Source organism: Falco cherrug, chromosome 4, assembly GCF_023634085.1.
Source record: "Falco cherrug isolate bFalChe1 chromosome 4, bFalChe1.pri, whole genome shotgun sequence".
In the NCBI taxonomy this organism is placed as follows: domain Eukaryota; kingdom Metazoa; phylum Chordata; class Aves; order Falconiformes; family Falconidae; genus Falco; species Falco cherrug.
The window spans coordinates 39,062,516-39,076,630 of NC_073700.1; the positions used below are offsets into that span (position 1 = coordinate 39,062,516).

General features: G+C 61.7%; 2 protein-coding genes across 6 annotated transcripts in view; both read left to right on the top strand.

Annotated features, from left to right (window-relative positions):
• Window positions 1-7,796, top strand: part of MGRN1 (mahogunin ring finger 1) — a 55,414-nt gene extending 47,618 nt beyond the window's left edge. The window contains exons 12-18 of one of the 4 annotated variants that reach the window (XM_055708952.1): window positions 666-731; window positions 3,198-3,421; window positions 4,358-4,481; window positions 5,015-5,060; window positions 5,692-5,799; window positions 6,435-6,479; window positions 7,114-7,796. In XM_055708952.1, the coding sequence (XP_055564927.1) occupies window positions 666-731; window positions 3,198-3,421; window positions 4,358-4,481; window positions 5,015-5,060; window positions 5,692-5,799; window positions 6,435-6,475 (609 nt within the window). In that variant the 3' untranslated portion in view covers window positions 6,476-6,479; window positions 7,114-7,796. The remainder of the gene's footprint in view (window positions 1-665; window positions 732-3,197; window positions 3,422-4,357; window positions 4,482-5,014; window positions 5,061-5,691; window positions 5,800-6,434; window positions 6,480-7,113) is intronic. The other 3 variants (XM_055708950.1, XM_055708953.1, XM_055708951.1) reach the window with 3 other exon arrangements.
• A 339-nt stretch (window positions 7,797-8,135) lies between these two features.
• On the top strand, window positions 8,136-11,176 carry NUDT16L1 (nudix hydrolase 16 like 1). 2 transcript variants are annotated; one of them, XM_055708505.1, is made up of 3 exons: window positions 8,138-8,420; window positions 8,849-9,109; window positions 10,141-11,176. In XM_055708505.1, the coding sequence occupies exons 1-3, from the start codon at window positions 8,196-8,198 to the stop codon at window positions 10,603-10,605; spliced, it is 951 nt and encodes a 316-aa protein (XP_055564480.1). In that variant the 5' UTR covers window positions 8,138-8,195; the 3' UTR covers window positions 10,606-11,176. The 2 variants fall into 2 exon arrangements, with proteins under 2 accessions (XP_055564481.1, XP_055564480.1); XM_055708506.1 differs by lacking the exon at window positions 8,849-9,109 and having other exon boundaries at window positions 8,136-8,420.
• The last annotated feature ends 2,939 nt before the right edge of the window (window positions 11,177-14,115 follow it).

Sequence of the window (14,115 nt, forward strand, 5' to 3'; positions counted from 1 at the left end):
GAAACCTGTCTCTCTCAGGACAGGTTTCTCGGGACTTGTCCCAGCAGAAAAGTGGCAGACTCTGGGCATGACAAGGTGGGATCTGGGAAAATGGGGGTTACAGTACGACTTGCATGCACATCTGTGTGGCAGCATGCTCTGATGACACGCCCTCTGCGTCGGGGCTCCCAGCTGGTAGCAGAAAGGCCTCTTTGTGCCAGCCTCCCAGAGTGATCAGGGTCAGCAGGCAGCTGAGGGAGCGTGGGATGGAAAGTGTGGTGTTGGTGGCCTTGGGGCCCCGTTACACATCCCTGGTGCAGTGAGGGCAGCAGCTCATTGCCTGAGCAGTGCTGTTGCACAGCTGGCTCTGGTGAGACACATGAGACCGGAGTGAGGAGAGGGAGATCAGCATCTAGATCATCTTACAGACTTTCATGGGAACAGAAGGATATTGTCACAGAAAAAGCCTGGCTTTATCTGTCTGTCCTCTGCAGCATTGTAGCCCTGCTGCCTTCAGCTGGGACTAAGAAATAGGGCAGGGGAGAAACCCTGAGGGTTTGTTGTGAAGCAGAGCATGGTGTGTAGAGGAAGCAGGTGCTGTCGTCTGGAGCGAGGTGAGGAGTGTGTCTCTTCGTGTCACTAACCTCAAGAAACAACTTCTTTAAAACATGGTTTTCTCTTGACAGTGTCCCTTTAAACCCCTTAAAGTGAGCACTGTCTCCCTGCCCAGCAGGAAGCCTAGAAGGGAAACAGTAAGTGGACTTGGTTGTATTTGGCTCCTGCAGCAGTTCTTTGCCAGCGGTGTCACTAGCGCGTGGAAGTGTCACACACACGAGGGCTTGCTAACACGCTGGGCTTGACTCGTGCCCCTGCACAGGCTGCGACACTCCATGTACTGCCTCTATGTCAGTGGTGAGACGTTCACACCCTGCACGGGCGATCACTAACCTTCCTGGTTTGCGTGTGGAGGAATAAGCAAGATGGAAGCAGCTTGCCACAGGGTCTGATGCTGACTCTGGGGGACCATCCCCAAGTCCTGAGCCTGGCTGCTTTATAGTTCCTGGCCAAGACTTTTTTCGTAGCTCTGTAGGACTGTGGGCGAGCTGCTGTCCGCTTGGCTCACCCAAAAGCTTCCTTGCACTTGTCTCATCCCCTTGGCGGTTTGGCATGGGCACATCTTGTTGTGGGTTCCACCCCAGTGCTGGGATGTAGAGGAAGACAGATAGGCACAGTTGGACCAGGTCTTGCATTCAGGAGCGCTGGCTGCAGTGGACTGTTTTGCTTTTGCAGGAACAGGAAGGACGGAGCTGCTTTTGTTGGGGACTCTCTGGGGTGGTGTGACAATGTGTAACTGGAACGCTGTGCTGGGGACAGCATGAATGGCAGTCGTGGGGGAACCAGGGAGGGGGAAGGTGAGGGAAGCCCCCAGGCGGGAAGGGTCTGTGCCCTTTGTGCCACCCATCAAATGCAGCTGTGTCATTGATATCAAGGAGTTCTCTTTTGCTCAAGCCAGCCGAGTGCTCAGCCTTACGAGGAAGGTGGCTCACTGTGCTTGTCAGGTCTGGAGCTCAGGTGCCGCAAAGCTGGGCATGACCTGGCTCCCCGCAAGCCTCCCACAGGATTCCTGCTGGAGCAGTGGGCTCTGTGGGTGCTGCAGTGGTAAGTGTCCCAGGAGAGAGCCGTGTCTCCTGGGGGTTGTCTGAAAGCTCCGTAACTTGCAGCAAGGGTTTTGTAGCTGTTGGCTGAGAAATCTTCCTCCAGCCTCTGACCTTTCACCACAGCAAACCAAAATGAGCAGCCTTTGAACCCACAGGCCTTGGTCTACACAGCCAGAAGAAAATATCCCAAACAGGAGCCAGGCGGTTTTTTTCCTCTCTGACTTTTCTTTCTACAAAACAGCACCTCCCAGCTGCTGTCTGGAAATGCGGTTTTTGTGGAGATGGCATTTGGTCTCACTGCCTACAGGTGGCACCAATTGTGAACTGATTCCTTGTTATCTTGCCATCACCAGCTGTGGTCTTCATCAGAAATTCGAAACCATCACAAGACCGGTACTTAGGGGATGTGGGTTGATGCTTTATTCCAGGTGCTACTCGTTCTTTTCTCCCCATCAGATCTAGCTCCTTCTGTGACCGCAAGTGGGTCAGTTGAGCAATAGGCTCATGCCAAATTAACGGCTGTGTTGGAACAGGTTGCTGGGCAGGCTTATCTGCAGCTGTGTGACTGGGAGATCAGGTACAGAGAAGCTACAGGAGTTCATGGCCAGGCTTAGCAGCAACATGCTGTCTTAGGAACAACATAGAACCACCTCCCTGAGGATACAGCGCTGAAGCAGCTCAATTTAATGCAAGCCTGGACTGCTGCAGTCTTTCCTTTTTCTTTGCAGCAGGCTGGGCTGAGCTGCCTGTGGCCTGCTGGGTTACAGCATAAACCCTGTTTGTCTCCAAGTCCACAGGATCTTTACAACTAGGAGGATTTTTGGAGTTAAGCCAGTGGCGGTTTAATGGCTTTGCAAGGGTCTCTTTGACTGGCAGCTTAGTGAGTTACAGAGGGAATGGGAATTGGTATAGTTTTGCCCTCTTCCCTTGTGGGGCCTTTCCTACCTTTTAGCAGAGGTGACTGCGCAGAGAGCTGGCGTTAGCGGCTCAGAGGACTGAGAGCAGGGGAGGAGGGGAAGTGGTGTAGGCTCTGAGGACCGGCTCTCAGTTAGTGCACACACGCTCCCCTCTTTCGACTCTTTGTTAGTGACCCTGGTGGTGCTGTGAAACAGCTGCATGTTCCAGGGCTGGAAGCACAAGTGGGGTGCTTATTGAGCTGGAAGGGTCTCTGAACCATTGGAAAAACTTCTAGGAGAAAAAAATCCAAAGATGTTTTATAGCAGGTTTGTTAGGAACCTGCTTTCTCACCCTCCTTGTCCAGCTCTTGAAAGTATGGCAGGGGGGTGCCCAGCCACGTTCTGACTTGCTGAGATGCCTGGTCTCTCACGCATTGCTCTGGAAACTTGCCTGGAGCATCATCAGCATTACAACCCGAAGGGGAACGTGTGGCTGCATCAGGGGGAGGAGGCTGAGGCTCCTGGAGAGGTGGCTATGGGAATGGGCTGCACGGGAGCAGTGTGGGAGCTGCAGGGCTGGGTTGCATTGGGGCCTCTCCTTTTTCAGGGAGGGCTTCCAGCCTTGTGAGGGTTTCTTAACATGCCCTCTCTTTCTCGTCCACAGAGCTCTGACAATATCCCTCCGGGCTATGAGCCTATTTCCTTGCTGGAAGCACTGAATGGCCTTCGCTCCGTTTCCCCCTCCATCCCATCAGCTCCTCTGTATGATGAAATCAGCTACTCTGGTGTGGTGGATGGGATGCCACCGGCAAGCCGACCGCTTGTTGGGATGGACAGAGCCGTGGAGAGCAGCCACCAAAAGGGCAAGCGGAGCAAGTCTCCAGATAGGTCAGCATGGGGATGGAGGGGTCCGCTCCTCTTGCAAGTCCTGAGGGCTTGTGGCCACACGCACTGAGAGCCAAGAGAGGGCTCTGGCTGGTCCCATCACTGTTAGCACCGCTAACTCAGAATTTTAGGAGACCAGCAGGTATTCATGACAGTGAGATAATTGGGACGTGACCCTTGTGTTCAGTCTGAGGTTACCAGCTTATGCCTCCTAAGGTCTGGCTTTGTCACCAGAAGAAAGAGGATTTTTAACAAGGAGAATTTGATCCAGACTTGGGATGGAAATGTCTCCTTTCCAATGCAGTTAGTCCCTCAATTTGAACTTGACATCCAAACCTTGTTGGATTTCAGCTTTCTGTGGATTTCCCCAGGAGCAAAAGAATGGGGAGAGAAGTGACGTGAATTTCAGAGCACAAAATGCTGAGTGAGATCCTTTAGCTGTTGTCTGAAGCCTCCTCTACTGACCTTGTGATGGAGGCTGTAGGTGTGGATGCCGTGGAGCGGGCAGCCTGCTGCAGGTGCCCTTCACGTGTCCCTTGCTACAGAAGGGGTCAGGCTGGGTTTGTTCCTGGCGCTCCTCACTGTGCTCCGTTCCAAATTCCTCCTGGGAAGGGAGCCCCTGATGCTGTGAGGAGCAGCGTGGGACCTGGGCCTCCTGCTTTCCCTGCAGAGGCAGATCTGCCCAGGTTGTGTTACTGTGCTGCAGCTCTGCACCACCTGGCTCTGTCCCAGAGCTCTGCTGCTGCTGTTCTCCATGTACCGGAGATACATGGAGATACCGGAGGGCCCTGGTGAATTTGGCTCAGTAGTTTGAGCTCCTGCTCATGCGTGTTGGCTTCTGCTGCTGGTGGAGCGACAGGGCAGGGGTGGTGACACCTTGAGCTGCTGCCACCAGATCTGCTCTGTGGCTCCTTGCAAATGGAGTTTCTCTTGCCGCAGCACACTACGGTCTCCCTCGTCCCCAATCCACGAGGAGGATGAAGAGAAGCTCTCTGAGGACTCTGACTCGCAGCCAGCACTTAGCGGGGGTGAGCTGGTCCTGAGAGAGGCGAGCTCTCCAGAAGTAAGTCTGTGATCTGCTGGGGAGCTGCTCTGAGCCAGGGCTCTTCTGGGGGGGCTTCTTCTGGGACACAGGAGCTGCCTTGTGAAGGGACGTTGTTTCCTCAGTGGCAGGGTGAAGATGAGCTCGTGGTAGCATGAGTAGCCCAGAGCCAGCAGTCTCAGCTGCCTTTATTTACCTGTAGGGCTCCACAGGGAAGGATGTAACCGCTCCTTGTGCCACTAACCCTCTTTGGGAGCCGGGGCGTTGGAAAGCCACGTAGCTGGAGCCGCATCAGAGCTGACCTTACCCCGGCTTCCTGGGCAAGCCCAGCAGTGTTTGGGGCAGGGGTGGAAGCTGAGCCTTGCTGGGCTTCCAGCACCCACTGCCATTGCCTGTAAAACCCCTCCTTCCCGGCCTGTGGTGCCACAGCACTGGTGGGTGGCCCTTTGCTCCCTCCCTGGAATGGGTCCTGGCCCTGGAGAAAGCCAGAGCAGGGGACAAGCGCAGCAAAGGCCTCCAGCCCGCAGAAGTAATCTGTGCTGTTCCTCTTGCAGAGCGCGGCCGGGGAGGAGATTGAGGAGGCCTCGTCCCTGCAGCAGGGTAGGTGTGCGCTCAGCCCGAGGGCACAGCCAGGCCTTGGCTTGGTGTCCCAATCTGCTGTGATGGGGCAGGGACAGCTGGGGAATGAACGTGGTTCAGAAACATCCAGCTCCCCAAAGGCCATCTCTGAGCTGCTGGGCTTCGCCAGAGGAAGGCGCCGGCATCTCTTCTGGGAAGTGGGGGCGCAAAATCATCAAATCTCCCTGGTTTTATTGGCCAAGCATCTCTCCTTGCCGTAAGCTCTACAGAGGTAGAGCTTTCCGTGCCACGTCTGTCTGCTCACGCAGCTTAGGGGGAGATGGCTGTGAGCACCACCCTGCTGGTCCTGGTGAGAGCGTGGCCGCGGTACTGGGCATGCAGGATGTGCCCCGTATTGTTGGGATGGGTCTGTGGTGCTCAGCCAGCATCCACAGGGCATGAGGATGGGGTGAGAGAAAAGCGATGGGCATGAGCCTGCATATGAAGAGGTGGCCCCTTCGGCACCGTGGCCTGGGCCAGTCTGACGGGCTCTGCTGGGGCTCGGGGGGTGCGGGGAGCTTCCTCACGTGGAAGATCTCAACTCGTCCTCCTGGCTGCGCGCCCCTGCGGAGCGGGGCTGGGGGCTGAGCAGCTGTGCTCTGGCTGGTTCTAGGTAGCCGCCCACCCTCCGTGGAAGATGTCCTGCAGGACGGCAGCTGTGGCGAGCACAGGAGCCTGACGCAGTCGGAGAGCGACCCTCCGGTAGATGTCTACCTGCCAGGTAATGGCCGCGCCATTGGGGTCGCAGGCGTGCTGCCACCCTGCCGCGCTCGAGGGGCCGGGGGGTGTGTGGGCTGCGCCTGAGCATGGTGGCCTCCCCGCTGGGGCGGCATGCTGCAGCCTCGGGGTGGGCCAGGAGCCCACCTGCCAGGGGCACGGTGTCCCACTTCCTCCAGTGGGCAGAGCGAGCTGTGGGCGAGGGGGGCTGACGCAGAGGTAACCTGCCCCCACTTCTCTCTCCTCCCTCACCCTTTTGTCTCTGTCCTTCCCCTCCTCTCCTCTCCGGGCTGCGGCCACTCCAGGCACAGTTTTTGTGACAGTGGCCTCCTCTGCCTGCCCCCAACCCGTGCTCCAGCTTTCGGCTGAGGGAGGGGAACCATCCGGGCTGGCTTCTGGGGGACCAAGCCAGCATGGGGGGCAGCAGACACCCCTCTGCCATGGGGGGGTGTCACAGCGGGGAGGGCCGTGGGGTGCCGTGCTTTGCTGGCAAGCGCGGCTGTGGGACGCTGTGCTGTCCTCACCCCTGACTGTTGTCGTTGCAGCCTGTTTTCTTCCATAGAGTCGCAGTCTGTTCTGAGTACCTCTCTAATGTCTCCTTCCCTCTCTGTCTGCCTTCCTCCCTCCTGTCTTGGGCAGCACTGGGTCCCGATTCCTGCTCTATTGGTATAGAGGAGTAAGCTGGTACGTCTTCTCGTTCTTCTTACGCATCGCTGTGGTGTGGGGCAGCAGGACCCCTCCTGAGAAGGCCAGCAGCCAGGCGAGAGCGGGGATGGGGCTGATCCTAGCCATCAGGGCAGGGAAGGAGGGGGCAGCAAACCAATGAGGCTGCTCTGCTGGCTCTGTCCTGGCTCCCTTCCCGTTCCTGGCACTGGCATCACTGCACCCTGCTGTCCCCAAGTGCCGGCACCCCCAGCCAGGGCAGCAGAAGCCCCTGCCCTCCCCACTGGCTTCTGCTGGGCCTCTGGGTGAGGGCTCTGCTGCCTCGTGGGCACTGTGATAGTCCAGTCCCCCGCTGCTGGCTTCTCCCAGGCTGGTGGCAGATAACGTGTCCCCTTAGTGTCCTGTGTCCCGCCCCTGGCGCTTGCTGAACCTGCGTCTTGGCAGGGGCAGAGGGGATGGAGCTCATGGGCTCCAGCCCTGTCTCTGTGATCAGACCAGGGTAGGAGGGGGTGGCAGGGGTGACGGTCACCTTGGCCCACGCTGTCCTCTCCCCAGGGCTGAGCACCCTGCCTGGGCTTGTTGCCTGGCCCTAGGGCTGGTGTAGTTAGGGCTGAACCCCTTTTTCCTCACTCAGAACCCCTTTTTCCTCACTCAGGCTCATCCGACTTCACCAAAACGCTCCCTGGCCGCGGCACCGGCAGCCCCACGCAGCCCCTTCTCTTCGAGCAGACATGTCTTCACCTGGAGGACGAACAGAACCTCTCGTGAGCGGGGCTGGGACCCCCCCCCTGCCCCTGCCGCTGGACCCCAGACCCACGCACAGCCTCTCCCCCGTCCCCAGCGGGGCTGGCCCGTGCTCAGCGCTGCGGGGATGCAACGTGGCGTGTCGCACCGGCACGCTTTTTGGCACAGCCCAGCTTGGTTTTTTAAAAGACGTGCATGTTTTTTTGCCAGCTGGCGGCAAAGGGGCGGGTGGGTAGGGGCTGGCGGGAGGCGGGGAGATTTGGGGTTAAAATCGGCAGATGAAGGACGCTACCCTTGTATATTTTGTACACACCCAGCACAGCCCTTTTGCTGTCACTGCCCTTGGACAGAGCTGCGCCCCCCCCACCCCCCCCCCCCCCCCCGCCTGGCAGCCCCTCTGGACTCTGCACCCTCCTGCCCCCAACCTCTGGGTGCTGGGGAGGGGGGCTCGGTGGGGTGCAGGGCTCCGCGGATGGGGGCGGGGGGCGGGGGGGCTGCCCACGCCGTGTGCCTTGTTCTGCTTCTGCGGCGGGTCCCGGGGCGACACCTCCCCCCTTCCCCTCGATGTTTGTAGTAATAAACCCGTGGAGCAGGCACTTGTGCCGTGCGTCGTGGGCGGGGCAAAAGGGCGGGGGGCGGGACTACGGAGCGGAGAGGCGCGGCCTCTTTGCCCGCCTCTTTCCCGGCGTGCAGTTCGGCGCCGTCTCCCCCCCAGCCTCGCTGTGATTGGCCGCAGGCGCCGACAGCCCTGGTGCGGCAGTTTCCTAATGTGGCGAGCGACGCGGGCGGTGGCGCCCGCTCTTATTGGTCGCCCGTCGCTATTGGCCGCCCAACCGAGGGCGGGCGCGGGGGTTGGCGGGTTCTGCCGAGCGCCCATTGGCCCGGCGGCGCGCGGCGCGCAGCTACTGGCTCTGACGGCCGCCGGTCTCGCCCCTCGCTCGGCGTCGGCGCGACGCGTGCGCGGAGCGGGCTCCCGGGGCGGGCGGCGAGGCGATGGCGGCCATGGGGGCGATGGCGGCCATGGGGGCGCTGCCCGCCATGGGAGCGCTGCCGCCGCTGCCGACGCTGGGGGTACCGGGCGTGCCCGAGCTGAAGCCGCTGACGCGGTACGAGGCCATGCGGCTGGGCCCGGGCTGGAGCCACTCGTGCCACGCCATGCTGTACGCGCCCAACCCGGGCATGCTGTTCGGCCGCATCCCGCTGCGCTACGCCGTGCTGGTGAGGGGGCGGGCGGGGGGAGCGGGGCCGGGGCCGGGGCCGGGGGCGGGCGGGCCCACGGGCTGGGGCGGGCCGCGGGCTGCGGGGGAGGCGGGCTGAGGGCTGGCGGCTGGGGGTGTCGGTAGTTGGCGGTTGCAGGGCGGTAGCGTCAGGCTGGGTCGCGGCGGGGAGAGCCCCCGGGCCCCTCCCCCCGCCTCCCCGGCGGTGCGGGCCCCGCCTGGGCTCCCGGGGCCGCGGCGAGCTCTCGGAGACGGTGTCGGTGAACGGTCCTGGATGCGCCGGAGCTGGTAGGGCCGCGCCAGAGCGGCCGGGAGCCCTCCCCACGCTCCTCCGCCCCCGCGGAGGCCTCCGCGGCGCCGGGCCTGGGCGCCCGCGGCCCCCCTCGCCCCCTCGCTGTGCCCCATTAACGCCATGCGCCTCTATTGCAGATGCAGATGCGATTTGACGGACTACTGGGCTTTCCCGGGGGGTTCGTGGATCGCCGTTACTGGTCCCTGGAGGACGGTCTGAATCGGGTGCTGGGCTTGGGTTTGGGCTGTGTGCGCCTGACGGAAGCTGACTATCTGTGCTCGCACCTGACAGAGGGGCCACATCGAGTGGTGGCACACTTCTACGCCAGGCAGCTGACCCTGGAGGAGCTGCATACCATCGAGATCAGCGCGGTGCATTCCCGAGACCACGGGCTGGAGGTGGGACATCCAGGGAGGGGGTGTGTAGAGCTCTGAGCGTTAGATCCAGGGAAGACGCAGCTTCCCTCCTAGGTCTGCTGGGCTGCCGTCTCTCGCAGCCCAGCGGGGGAATGCACCGCATGTAGAGCTGTCGGCGGCGAGTGCCACGCACAGCCCCGTAGCACTGGCGTTAGGAGGTCAGGCTCTCGGCTGGGCTTGTGTCTCAGGCTCTGGAGTGTAGCGAGCTCCAGCTCCAGCCTTTCCTGGTGACTGCCCACGTAGGGAAGAGCCCTATTAACCCGCTCAGCCTTGGGACGCGGCTGAGGTCCGTCTCGCATCCTGGTGGGCATCTCCCCCTGCCCTGGGCTGAGTAACCTGGACCGGAATCGCGACCCTCGCTGTGGTGATGTGTTGCTCTAACCCCAGTTCTCCCTGGCTTGCACGGAGGCGGTGCGGGAGGCAGCCTTCCTCCCGGGTAGCTGGGTTCGGCTGATGCCTTGGGGTAGAGCGTAAGAGGGAGGGTCTCCCTGCGCGCCCACGAGGCGCTCGGCAGGTCTTGGCAGCTGCGTGAAGGGAGGCACTTGGCTCTGGGTTGTGGCGTGGCTGAGGGGCATGCGTGGGCAAGCCACGGTGTCCCCACGGAGGGGAAAGCAGGGCTCCCCATAGCGGCCTGGGGCAGTGGGATCCCCCCAAAGGGGCAGGAGGGGGAACAGAGCCGGGGCTGGGCGCAGGGGGCTGGCCAGGGGGAGCAGTGGCCTGGTGTGGCTCTGGGAGGGGCAGTGCAGGGGCTTCAGCTGGGCTGAGGGCAGGCAGGCCAGGGCAGGCAGGCTGGGGCAGGGGTCGGTGGGGCAGGGGTCGGTGAGGGAGGGAGGGGCAGGATTGGGCAGGTGGGGAGGGGCAGGATCGGGCAGGTGGCGAGGGGAAGGATCCGGCAAGTGGGGCTGGGCCATGGGCTGGCGGGGTGCTGGGGTGAGGGTGTGGGGGCAGAGGGTGGGGCGGGGGGGGCTGGTGTTGCCGTGGGCTCTGCTGAGCTGTGCTCTATGCTGTTGCAGGTGATGGGCATGGTCCGTGTCCCTCTCTACACCCAGAAGGACCGCATGGGCGGGCTGCCCAACTTCCTGGGCAACTCCTTCGTTGGAACCGCCAAATTCCAGCTACTCTTTGCCCTGAAGATCTTGAACATGGTGCCGGAGGAGAAGCTGGCCGAGGCGGTGGCTGCCACGCAGAAGCCGAAGAAGCCGGCCATTGACCAGGCAGCAGCAGTGACAGGAAACCCGCCTGCCACTAAGCCCTCGAACGAGCTGGCGATGCCCGCTAAAACAGGCAACGAATTGGCAGAGAGGGCCGAGAACCAGGCAGCTGCGCAGGCAGCCGCCGAGCAGGCAGTGGCCGGGCTGCAGAGCCACGTTGTGGCAGAGCAGCTGGTGGCTGTGCCGGTGGCCGAGGCAGTGGAGCAGCCGGCGGGGCTGGGGGCAGATGCTGTGGCAGAGCAGCCCGTGGCTGAGCCGATGGAGTGATGCCTGCTGCATTTGTGCTTGATTAAAAGTGGGTGAGACTAGAGACTTCTAACTTTCCGACCCGTCGCTGGCTGCAGTTGCTGCCCACGCAATTCCACTGCCCAGCCGGGAGGGTTTGGGTTTGTTTGAAGCCGGGGAAAGCGATGTATTTTTATGGCCATTAAACTCTAGTGAGCTTCCCAGATCAACCTGCACAGCCCCCTGCAGAGAGTTCATGTCTTATGTCAGGGCACCAAAGCCTTAGAATTATGCTTTTGATTTCAGGGACGTGCTGCTGCCGTCGGGTCCCCGTTTCATTTTTAAGGAACAAAATGGCATCTTTTTTAAAATGCTCCATGTTGACTTGGACACAGCTGTGGACGCAGTGGACGCAGCTGAGGGAACGGGGCTGCTGGTCAAGCACCCCTGCCAGCGTCAGTGGAAGGGGCTCCCCTCCGCTGGTGCTGTGTGGCCGGGCTCTGGGTGCTGTGCCATGCCGTGAATTCCCTCTGGGACGTAGTGGGGGTGCTCGTGTGGGTTTCTGCCTGGAGATCTGTGGGAGCATGAAAGTGGAATAAATGGCTTTGCTGAATGCTTCGCGGTCAGGATCATTCTTGACAGCTGGCACAGAGCCTGCGGCGACCCAGAGCTTTAGGGGTGCAGGGGCAGTGCTGTGCCTGTCGGTTCCCTTTGCCGCAGGGCTTTGCCCGCTGCTGTGTGGGACTGTGCCAGGGTGAGAAGCTGGAGGCGAAGGGCAAGGCTGGGCCCTGCTGCAGGCACTGGGGGCTGGCAGGGTGCGGGCTAGCACGGCGTGCTGCGCCGCTGCAAACCGGTTAAGCTTTTGCCGCTGGGCTACTGCAGAATGGCTTCGTGTGCCCAGCAGCCTCTGGGGGTAAGTGGTATGTCAGCGCCCCACCTGGGCACAGGCTGGGTGGGCAGGGGGCTTCGTCCTGTCTGTACTACTACTGGGGCAGCCAGCGAGAAGCCTGCAGCTGCACAGGGCCCTGGCCTCCCCGTCCCCCCACCCCAGCTGGGGGGAGGCATTTCAGCTGAGCCTTTGTAAAATCCTTCACCCATCCAGCAGCCCCTCTGCAACAGGGCAGGGTCTGCGCTGGAGGAGCTGCTCCCCCTGCTCCAGCCTTTGGCCTGGCCCTGCGGTCACCCAGCACTGGTCACCCTGCTCATCCTGTGTAGTGGCAGAGCACAAGGCCAGGTGAAGGTGCCTGAGCAGCCGCTGAGGCAGGCTCCCGCACAGAGGGACAAACGACTCGGAAAAGAGGTTTGGTTTAATTGAAGACATTTAGAGAGGCTGGCGGTGACAGCACGCTCCTCAATAAATAAGGGGCTACGAGGTGGGGATGTGGCCGATGCCTCGGAGGACAGGGTGGCAGAAAGACACAGACCAGTCACAGCTTCCCTCGGGATGTGCTCAAGTTCCGCAGCAGCGGAGTTGGGCTGTGTAACGGGCAGAAGAGAAAGCTGGGGGAAGGTCAGTCCCAGGCAATCAGCAGAGAAAGAGATACATTCTGGTCCAGAGAAAGCAAGTGCTGAGGAAAACCAGGGGCTTGAGTTCCTAAAGAAACTCATGCAAACCAATAGATGTGTTTAAAATGTGGTTAAGCAAAAAAAAAAAAAAAAAAAAAAAGCCCAAAACCAAAGAGTGGTAACACAAATGAGGCTGGAAGGGGGCTTCAGGTCTCCCCCGGGAAAGCACTGTGGCTAGGAGGGGCTGCAGTAGCCCCTGCCCCACCTCCCCTGCCAGCTGAGCTGCGAGAGGGGCACCGGGGACAACAGGGACAGCTGAAGCCTCGCAGCCAGCACCTCAGCAACACACGCAGGCAGAGCTGCTTGGCATGAGGTTGGGCAGAGGAGCACGGCCAGGGCACCCGCTGGAGGCAGCCGAGCCCCCACGGTGAGGGGGTGGCAGCCGGAGCCCGGCCAAAGGGCCCAGCCAGCTCCATGGCGCTGGGGGGAGGCACAGGGTGCCCGGGGCTGCCCGGCGGTGGGACACGGCTGCTCAGCCAAGCCCTCGGCCGCACTGCTCGTCTGCCCACGCTGCTCGCAGGCAGGAGCGCGCAGCCCTGCAGAGGTGAGCTCTGGGGGCAGTGGGCTGCAAACCCACCAAGTGAGCAGCTCCTCTCCCACCCTGCGGCCCAGCTAAATGCCGAGCGGCGCCTCAGCTGATCCTGCGAGCTTCAGCCCCAGCTCGGCGTGCAGCTGCCTGCCCCACTGCCCTTCCTCTGCCACAAAACCGCGTCCCTCCAGCCTGAACTCGACTGCTGCATGCAGGGCAGGGGCCGCAGCCTGGCACCCAGCACAGCACCACTTGCGCGTCTAAACCGACCGGGAACCAGAGACCTGTGGGCTGGAAGGAGCCTCCGGAGCGCTCTGCTCCGGCAGCCGCGCGGCGGTCAGCCCTGGCTTCCTTGGGCTTGAAGGTCCCCAAGGATGGACCATCCTCAGGGAGACACCTTTTTACCTGGTGTCAAACAGCCACTGAGCCAGACCTCTGAGTCCCCGGAGAGGGACCAGCACCTCCCAGCAGAGCACCAGAACAGGGTACGTGCCACCCCTGGGGCCGGAGCGATCTGCTCCCGGCGTCCGGCCATGGGGGAAGCGGCGCTCACTGAGGCTTGCTGCGCCAGAGCCACCGCCGAGCTGAGCGGCAGCACACTGTGCCAGCGCCGCGGCGGCAGAGGGCACAGCTAGTCCCAGCCACCCTTCTCGGGAACCAGCAAGCTCACCTCCTGCACCCTTTTACTAATGAACTCCCACCTCAGGGGTTACAGACACTGACGTGACTGCAAGACCTTAACGCGCCTTCTCTCCCTTCTAAGCCTGACGTGTGTTGTGTCAGCCTCAGGTCCTGCCCGTGCCCGCTGCCAGGGCCGGCACTGCCTGTGCGTGGAGGCGATGCACCCGCTCTGGCTCAGGCCTCCTTTGCTCAGGTCCCAGTTTCAAAATAAGGGGAACAAGGAACATGGCGCTGAGCAGGGGAAGGGCCTCAGCCGGGGAAGGGGCTTTGCCAGGGGAACCCGGCAGGGCGCAGGAACACCTGCACCTCCGACACGTGTCGGGGCTGGGGGAGCTGCAGAGACTCCCAACTTCAAAGCAAAGCACTCACCCGACCTCGCTCCAAGGCGCAGAAGGGTCCCCGGCCTGGCTGCAGCACACTGGCACATCGGGGCCTCTGCGCAGGCAGGACATAACCGTGCCCAGTCACCGCGGGGTCCTGCAGCCAGGGCACGGCTGCGCAGCTGTGGGGACACTGCCCGCTGGCACAGCCCCGGGGGTGCCTGGGCTACGGCCTGAAGCACACCGCTGAGCAGCTGGGGGGCTTTTCTTCAGCAAGGAAAAGCTGTCGTGATCTGTACACAGATCTCATCCCTAAAGATCCTGCAAGAGTCCAGCCCCGGTGCCGAGGGAGGGTGCATGCAGCGGAGGGGAAGGGCTCTGGCTGCAGCAGTGGCTCTACACCCGCAGCTCCCCTGCCCTGCTACATTCCAACTTGGACAAAGGCAGAAAGATCTA

What these genes read in the sequence shown, in the direction of transcription:
- NUDT16L1 (XM_055708505.1), top strand. Translation starts at nt 8,196, where the DNA reads ATGGCGGCCATGGGGGCGATGGCGGCCATGGGGGCGCTGCCCGCCATG. An exon ending in CGCTGCGCTACGCCGTGCTG is followed by an intron (nt 8,421 to 8,848) that starts GTGAGGGGGCGG and finishes CCTCTATTGCAG; the next exon opens with ATGCAGATGCGATTTGACGG. An exon ending in CCCGAGACCACGGGCTGGAG is followed by an intron (nt 9,110 to 10,140) that starts GTGGGACATCCA and finishes ATGCTGTTGCAG; the next exon opens with GTGATGGGCATGGTCCGTGT.